Source organism: Azolla caroliniana, unplaced genomic scaffold (genome assembly GCF_043228905.1).
Source record: "Azolla caroliniana isolate FFs.n. ecotype wild unplaced genomic scaffold, voAzoCaro1.0.p SCAF_1, whole genome shotgun sequence".
Lineage (NCBI taxonomy): Eukaryota > Viridiplantae > Streptophyta > Polypodiopsida > Salviniales > Salviniaceae > Azolla > Azolla caroliniana.
The window spans coordinates 23,513,775-23,523,348 of record NW_028230436.1 but is presented as its reverse complement, the minus strand read 5'-3'; the positions used below and the strand labels follow the sequence as shown (position 1 = coordinate 23,523,348).

General features: G+C 42.2%; 1 protein-coding gene across 1 annotated transcript; it reads right to left on the bottom strand.

Annotated features, from left to right (window-relative positions):
• Positions 1–989: 989 nt before the first annotated feature.
• LOC147869191 (pentatricopeptide repeat-containing protein At3g16610-like) lies at positions 990–3,844 on the bottom strand. Its single transcript, XM_087327185.1, has one exon. The coding sequence runs from the start codon at positions 3,689–3,691 to the stop codon at positions 1,238–1,240; it is 2,454 nt and encodes an 817-aa protein (XP_087183311.1). The 5' UTR covers positions 3,692–3,844; the 3' UTR covers positions 990–1,237.
• Between the last annotated feature and the right edge of the window lie 5,730 nt (positions 3,845–9,574).

Sequence of the window (9,574 nt, the reverse complement as noted above, 5' to 3'; positions counted from 1 at the left end):
CACATGCACACATGTATTACACGACAATGTGAACTCTTAAATGTGATATGAGAACAATGATGGAAGAGGAAACTATGGAAGAGTGTAAGAGCTACATAAGAAGATTCAAAATTAATTCTTGTATCTTAATTTCTTTTAAGGGAAAGTTAGTGGGCATCGTGCAAACAAAATCTTGTGATGATATGCTACAAAAAACACTCTTTTGCTTGCGTTGCAATCATGGAAAATGCATTGGTCCATGCCATTGGAATCTTGGTCCATACGCATTATTCCAATGGCACAATAATCTAGAATTGGATATTTTCTATGCCTTAATGGGGAAGTCAATTCCATTTATGGCAATTGGAAAGGGGTCTTGGTCAAGCAATTTGGGCCCTTGCCTTTCCAAGGCATATGTCGGGAAGTTCAATTCAGAATCAGAATTGCACCATATCATAAAGAGATATTTTTTATCCCAATCACCTGTATGCCATGTAATGGCAATCGATATGCATCGTACATTACAAAATTCTGTAACCAACAGCATTCATTTATTTGTGTAATTGGTTGGAAATATATAATGAACTAACTGCCTTCCTTATTAGCAGCTAAAATAAAGGTTATATTGGATATACATCATCTTACTCGTTTTTTTACATGATGATGCTTGGCTCTGCTTACTTTATACACTTCTTGTATGTGTTCTGCCACCCATAGACAAAAATGAATATGTGTTGCATGCATCCATACAGTAATCCGTATGCCAAATTTGGTATGTACATACATATTTGAATATAACTTCTTTTACCGTTTCTACCATTCATCTACATGAAATAATCATGTGTGCAGTGTTATATTGATTTTTACACTTGGATGTGTAATATAACACACATATGACCAGTATCTCTACCATGCTAGATGGAGGAATTTGCATATATATATGACCACCTTTTTTAGGCCTGAATTTACAAGTTCATACATCACTTTGTCATGCTAGCTCAGTCACTTGGTGAGATAGAAATGTAGGTACTTGTTAACTACATTACTTGTTAATTGGGGTTAGCTAGGTAGACCTTTATACACAGATAAACCCTAAGGTTTTTGTCGAGACCTTAGAACACACCTACAATGAGGTCAACCAAAGACTTCGGATCGCCAACATGCCTATTGCAACCTCAATATATGGACCTTCTCTAGCCTTAATAATGTAGTTTATGCACAATACATATGCTCATCACATGTACACAATACAAGTTCTTCAATCTTCACACATAGATGCTGCATACATGTTAGCCATTAACACAAGTGTAGGGGCACTGCTGTCTTTCATCACTCTTGCATAGTCAGAAGTTTGTCTCGCTAGTTCTCTGGTACCCCACCTCCGACAAGCACACAACATAGTACTCCATATTACAGGATCAGGTGTAAATGGCATCTCATTGACCAATATCATAGCCTTATCAAGAAGGCCAGCTCTCCCAAACAGATCTACCATACAATTGTGATGTTCCACAGTCCGGGTTATATGGAAATCATTCATCAGCTCAAAGTATGCCTCACCCTTATCCAAAAGTCCCGCATGGCTGCATACGTTGAGAACATTGAGAAAAGCTATTCCATCTGGTTCAATACCTTCTTTTATCATTCGGTCAAACAAATAAAAAACAATGCTATACTCTCCTTGCCGAGAATATCCTGTCACCAATCCAGTCCATGTCATAAGGTCCCTGATGGACATCTCATCAAAAACCTTCTGTGACTCATCCATGCTACCACATTTACCATACATATCAATAAGAGCATTGGCCAAGCTTAGTTTTACCGTTCCTTGTATGAGAACCCCGCATATCTCTTCTAACATATTTCCTCTACCATCAAAATCGAGTTTTTCAAGATCTTTCCATGCAGAATTGTCTCTTTCAAAACCTTTTTTGACAATCTTTGTGTGTACTTCTCGCCCTTTCTCTATGGCCCCTATGTTACCACAAGCTTTCAGACAGCAGATATAAGTCACCACATTTGGAGAAATAAACTCTAATTCCATTTGTTCCAAGCAATTTAGTGCTTCTTCAAATCGACCATGATTAAAAAATGCAACAATTGCAACATTCCAAGAGACGACATTTCGGACCGGAAGTTCATGAAACACTTCTAATGCTTCTAGTAACGAGTCACATTTAGCATACATGCCTATCAAGGTGTTACCTACAAAAGGGTCCCTCTCAAAACTCTCCTTTATGATTTCGTAATGTAATTTTCTCCCTTTGTCTATGGAGCCACAAGCTTTTAAACTACATACAAATGTGATGCCATTTGGGGAAATGCCCTCTTGTTGCATTTGATCCAAACAAATGATGGCTTCTTCATCAAGACCGTGCTCAAGGTATCCTCCAATAAGGGCAGTCCAAGACACTACATCTCTTGCATGTAAATCCCTGAAGACTTTCTTTGCCTCAGAAAGTGAACCACATGCAGCATACATATCTACCAATGTGCTTCCAATAAAAATATCACCTTCAAAACCTCCTTTACTAACCAATGCGTGAATCTCTTTCCCTTTTTCTATAGCACCAGTGTTACCACAAGCTTTCAAGATGCAAACATGAGTGATAGCATTCGGAGATATGTTTCTGGCTTGCATTTCATTTAAGCAATTAAGGGCTTCCTCAAAAAGCCCATGGTCAACGTATCCTGTAATAAGTGCATTCCATGAGACTACATCTCTATCAGAAAGGTTGTCCAAAACACAATGTGCTTCTTTGAACAAGCCCAATTCACTATACATATTAACCAAAGCGCCACAAATAAAACAATCTGTATCAAGTCCACAGTTGACAATATCGTCATGCATTATCTGACCCATTCTCAAATCTCTTAATCCACCACAAGCTTTCAAGGAGCAAACATATGTGAAGGCATTCATGAGAACACCTTCTTTTCTCATTTGTTCTAAGCAGTGAAGCGCTTCTTCTCCAAAACCATGTTCACTATACCCTCCAATGAGAGCCGTCCATGAAACCACATCTCGAGATATCAACCAATCAAACACATTTCTGGCTTCAGAAAGAGACCCACATTTAGCATACATATCCACTAATGAAGTACCCATAATTGGATCTCTTTCACTGCCCTCCTTCACCATCTCTATATGTAGCATTTGGCCTCTTTTCAACCACTTTTTGCTAGAGCATGCTTGCAATAGAAACATAAATCCATGGTTAACATCGTGATTATCACGATCACAATCACCTCTCATTGCTTGAACCAAGCTAAATGCCTTTGGCCAATCTCCACGTTCTAAATACCCTTGAAGTATAGAAACTAAAGCCAATTCATTGTGATGAATCAACCTATTGAAAACTTGATGAGCATCAAATATGCTTCCGCATTCCATAAAAGACAATATAATGTAATATGAAAGCACCCTGATGAGTTCAAGGCCACAATCACATATAACGGTATATGTATACTTAAGGTATAATGGGTCTTTCCATTCTCTACAATTATTCAATAGAATAAGAATACGATCTATAGATGGCATATTGTCAGATACTTGCTTCACAATAGTCAAAATATTTTTCACATTTGAATGATGATATGAGGCAGGCTTCAATATATCTGGAGGTTTGATTTGAACAAAAGTAGAGCATTTTCTGGACCTAAATTGTTCAGAGGGAATCGAATTTGGTAGGGTCTCTGGCAGTACAAGCATGGTCTTCTTCTTCTCCTGCTAATTCTGCTTCTGCTTCTTCTTTTCCTTGTTCTTACTGGCAAGACATAGAGAGATAAAGAACAAAAATCTTAATCGTATAGATCGCCCATTGAGCTGATAAGGAACCATCGCCATAGCCATATCTCTCAAAAGAAGAGGAAGAGACTGGCCGGAATAAGTGTGGTCCGTTTCACACTTGAACTTCAAATGGCCGCAATCTCTCGCCTAAAGAAGGGAAAACGTTGCGAGGAGTCCCAAGGTTGGATCGACATAACATTATAAAAAGGGTGCTTTACCTTTCTGTAATCACGAGCTTATAGAAGTGAGAACATTACGAGGACTCCCAAGGTTGGATCAACATAACATGACAAAAAGGTGCTTTTCCTTTGTGATCTGGCTTGCGGCTAGCACAAGCCTCACACTTTTGCTCTATAGCTTGTGTAAAGAATCGAGTGTGATTCTGTGCAGCGAAAGAGATGCGCGCGCGCGTGCGTGAGTGTGTGTGTGTGAGAGAGAGAGAGAGGGGGGGGGGGGGGCACAAGGTATACAGAAAACTAGAAATCTATATATTAACAGGAACCAAAAAAAACCAACCAACAACAATTACAAAGATGAGGAGAAGGTGTGTATGTAGTAACCTTCTCTTCATATTTTCTCACCACAACCACCTATTGGGGACTTAACCACCTACTAACTATGTGTCTGTAAAGAAATGAGGAGGCAAGAGTGGTTGTAATGCAACAGAAGATGAGTGAGTGTGTGTGTGTGTCAAGATAGAGAGAGAGAGTGAGTGAGAGAGAGAGAGCTCTTACGACAAAGATAGACAAACTGTATATTAACCAAAATTACATCAAAGCATAAAACATCCAACAATAACCGAGTTACAATGCGCTGGTTTATATACCAACTAAGCTAGGGCAAGTGCCCTTTCTACTATTTACAAAACTAGCCCAACATGTCCATGAGCTAGTGTGAAACCTATTTATGGGAAGTTGAGTTCGATTCTCAACACGCCCCTTCGAACACAACTTCCATATGTCGAAAGGTTATTTCGGTCTTCGGAGTACTTCGATTTAAGGAATTAGATTCCGGCATTATTGTTTTCCGCTTCTTATTGTGTGTTGCGTAGTCTATGCTGCGTACTTCCCCTCAAGCTCAGCAATGTAGATGTCGTGAGACCAAGGTCCGATGCAAATTGCCCGAGCTTGTCGACGCCTAGAACTTTCGTAAAAATATCAGCAACCTGGAGGTGCGTACTGATGTGTTGTAGGTCGATCTCTTCGGCCTGTACGCGCTTGCGGATGAAGTGGTAGTGGACTTCAATATGCTTAGTCCGCGCGTGGAATATGGGATTCCACGCCAGGTAGATACTGCTCATGTTGTCGCAGTAGAGACGAATTGGATCCTTGATGGGTACACCCAGATCCTTTAGTACGCGTTTGAGCCAAACGGCTTCACATGCAGCGACTGTTGTGCCCCTGTATTCGACTTCTGTGCTCGACAGTGCGATTGTCAGCTGCTTCTTACTACTCTAGGAGATCACTCCGCTACCAAGAGAGAAGACGAATCTGGATGTGGATCGCCTATCCACTTTATATCTTGCCCAGTCCGGGTCTGTGTACCCTTCGAGTCGAATGATCGCATTCGTCTTGTACATAATGTCGTAGTCCATTGTCATACTGACATACCGAAGTATCCTCTTAGCGCAGTCCAGATGAAGATTTCGCGGATTCTGCATAAACTGGCTAAGTAGGCTGACCGAATAATTGAGGTCGGGTCGCGTAATGGTCAGATAGATCAAACTACCGATCAGTTGTCGATACTGAGTCGGCTCACTCTCAGTGGTTCCGGAACTGGCATCGATCTTGAGATTACGATCAAGAGGGGTAGACACATGCTTGCACTCGGTCATTCTGAACTTGTATAGTAAGTTGAGAATGTAGTGTCGTTGAGAGATCATTATTTCGACTGGTGTCCGAATTACTTCAATACCTAGGAAGTAATGGAGTTTGTGCAGGTCTTTCATTTCGAATATGTCGGAGAGAAGTGTTTTGACTTTGTTGATCTTAGCGAGATCCTTTCCTCCAATGACCAAGTCATCCACGTATAGGATGATGATGATCAGGCTATCCGACTCATTTCGGATGTACAAAGAAGTATCGGATTTTGACATCCGAAATCCGACTTGATGAAAATACTGCGTGATCTTCGAATGCCAAGCACGCGGTGCTTGTTTGAGGCCGTAGAGTGGCTTCTTGAGTTAGCATACGACGTTGTCGTGAAGAATGTGCTTCACGATATAAAAATGAGCTTAAATGTTGTATTTAATAATATTTGAGAGACTTGAACCCACATCCTTATATACGAAGTACAATGTACATACCACTAGGCTAGGCTATTTATTTTTAAAGGTGTGTAATAAATGTGCTTCATGATATAAGAATGAAGCTATATATTGTATTAAGTAAAATTGAGAGACTTGAACTCTCAACCTTGTATGCCAAACACAAAGTATACACCACTAAGCTAGGTTAGTTATTTTAGAATGCATTTTTATCATTATACTTATCCCATATCTATTTTCATACATGGGAGCTCAAGTTAGCATGATGGCTACCATGCATCACGTGTAATACATGTGCGCCAAATGGCGATCATGCATTACATGTAACTCATGCATTGCATGCATGCCATGCTCCCATACATTACCATATGTATGACAACACTTATATAAAGAGGGGCAAGGAAAACAAGGATCAAGAAGGGAGAGTGAGAAAATAATACAAACAAGTAGAGAAGACTAGCTCATTGGGTGGAGAACCTCTCGTTTCGAAGTTGAGGTCGTGGGTTCAAATCAAGAGTCGGTATTCAAAAGATTCATCTTATGATCAAGGATTGTAAAGTTGGTAAAATATTATATTTTTAATATACATCATGTTTATATCATATACTCTTGTTCCTTGAATCATACTTTGTCTCAATCTTCTTTCTAGAATCATACTTCGTCTCAATCTTCTTTCTTGAATCATACATTGTCTCTATCTTTTATCTATGCTTGTCTCTCTCTCTCTCTCTCTCACACACACACACACACACACACACACATTACTCATAACTCTTCTTCTTACTATCCTTAACCATTGTATCATCACCATACAAGCCTTATTAAAAGTTAAGTTCCTTCAACTCCCCTTAACCTTAGTCCCCGCGACTTCGCCGCACGAACCACAAGTACCTCGACAACGTGTAGATGTTTACGCGATTCGAATCCGGGTGGTTGTATCATGTACATCTATTCTTCTAACTCTCCTTGGAGGAAAGCGTTTTTCACGTCCATCTGGTGGAGGTGCCATCCCTTCGCTGCGGCGAGTGCAATTACTGTCCGTACAATTGTCATCTTTGCCACCGGGGCAAAGGTTTCGTTGTAGTCTATGCCGTGCGTTTGCACATAGCCTTTCGCAACGAGCCGTGCTTTGAAGCGATTTACGGATCCGTCGACATTGTATTTTACTTTGTATATCCATCTGTAACCAATCTGGGAAGAGGAACGAGATCCCATGTCTCGTTTTTGCATAAAGCTTCCATCTCCTCATTCATCCCGTCAACCCATCGCGGATCCTTTGTGGCTTCGGAAAGCGTTTCCGGTTCCTATACTGACGCTACATTCATCATAAAAGCGTAGTGATACGCCATGTACTCGTCGTAGCTGTAGCGGTTTACGAGGTTCTTTTCACGTGTGGATCGGCGTAGCTCTCAATCCGTGGGGAGTATGGCTTTCTTCGCTCCATCTATGCGGATGTCGAGATCTTCAAATTCACTGTCAAGAGAGTGAAGCATCTCGGTCTCTTCCTGATCTTCATATTCCCACATTTTCGCCTTCCCTTTGTCCAACTTCAGACTCGGCCGAGATGTGCTTTCATCGCTCGGCGGCTCAGATGGCCCACTCAACCGTGTCGTAATTGGGCTGTCTTCTAACATCTGTGTGAGCCGATCCTCAGCTTCTATTTCTGTTTTAGTGTCATCTGCGTCGAGCGGGGTTGGAGTCGAAGTGTTCTTTGGTGCGTACCAAGATGCGTATTCGTCGAAGACTACGTCTCGACTAGTTTGAACCTTATGGGTAGATGGGTTGTAGCATTTGTACCCCTTCTGTTCGAGTGAGTATCCTACGAGGATACATTTCTCCGACTTTGGGTCAAGCTTTTGCCGCGTATCGTCGGGAATATGTATGTAGGTGATAGAGCCGAAAATGTGGACATGTGACAAATTCGGCTTCTTTCCGAAGAACTTCTCATGTGGAGTTATATTGTGTACTCCCGAGGTTGTGCACCTGTTCATGAGATATACGGATGTATTTGCCACTTCTACCCAATATGATTTCGATAGGTTCTTCTCATTCATCATGGCTCGTGCAACTTCTACTACATGGCGATTTTTACGCTCTGCTATGCCGTTTTGCTGAAGCGTGTGTCGACACGAGAACTCTCATCGGATTCCTTCTTTTCGGAGATACTCCGTAAATTCATCTGAAAAATATTCTTTGCCTCCATCTGATCGAAGACAACGTACATGCCGACCCGTAGTTTTTTCGACTTTGGCCTTGAATGTTTCGAAGTGCCTGGACACTTCACTCTTCTGCTTTATCGGATAGATCCAGGTGTTCCTGGAGAAGTCGTTGATGAACTTGACATAGTATTGGCATCTGCCGAATGTAGTTGTTTGGGCTGGTCCCCATACATCTGAATGTATTACATCCAGGATCCCTTTGCTCACATTCCGCTCGTTAGGGAATGGGTGACGATGTTGCTTTCCGAACTGACATGCTTCACATACGCCAGTAATCTCCTTTGCCGTAAAGTTCGGGAGTCCGATTACGACTCCTTTCGATTGTATGTTTTGTAGCTTCTGGAGATTAATGTGGCCGATTCTCTTGTGCCACAGTTTTAAGTCGGTTTTGACTTTCTGGCCCTTTGCGTACATGGCTGACTTTACCTCGCTTGATTCGAGGATGAACATACGGCCTTCTCGTCGGCCGTGAGCTACGACTTGATCGCCTCTCTCGATGAAGCATCTGTCATTATTGAAGCGTACTTGCATTCCTTGTTCGATAATCTGGCTGATTGAGACCAGGTTTTTCGTAATGGTGGGGACATGCAGCACGTTCTTGAGGTAGGTCTGTTTGTCGTCGTTTCCGAATGGGATGTTCCCGATATGTTGTATGGGGTGAGTCGTGTCATCTCCCGTTTCGACATATCCGGGACGTTTGGGCTTTAGAAGTTCCCGAAACCAATCTTCGTTGGACATCATGTGATTGGATGCTCCTGAATCGACAAACCATACTTTGTTCGGAGTGGAAGCGGTAGTTGACGCAAGTGCGGACATTGAGTGCGCTTCGTGCTTCATTATGAACATTCCGCCGTGGTCGCCGTAGTCGGCGTTCGTGGCGTAATTTGTTAGTTGTCGGCCTTGCTCACGCTTCATCCTCTAACACTCCTCTTCGTAGTGGTCGGGTTTTCCGCAGTACCCGCACTCAATTGGGTTCCTACGGTTGCTTGGTCCGGCGTGATGACTCCCCCTTCCGCCGAACTCTCTAGGGCGGTTTCTGCCGGCTTGCCATTGGTGGGAGTTACGATGTTGATTGTGTCGACCTTGGCCGTATTGGCCCCTCCTGCCGCGACCATGTCCTCTTGCTCTATCGAAGTTCGAATATAGCATCTGTCCTTCATGCACGTTGTTCCTTTGACACACATGATTCTCTTCGACCAACAATAACGATTTGAGATAAAAAAAGGAGGGAGGATTCTCTCTCGCGAGAACGGCCAAATCGCGGTGCCAGGCCACCGAGGCACATCTGCACCATTTCTTCGTCGTCAATGCTAACATTGA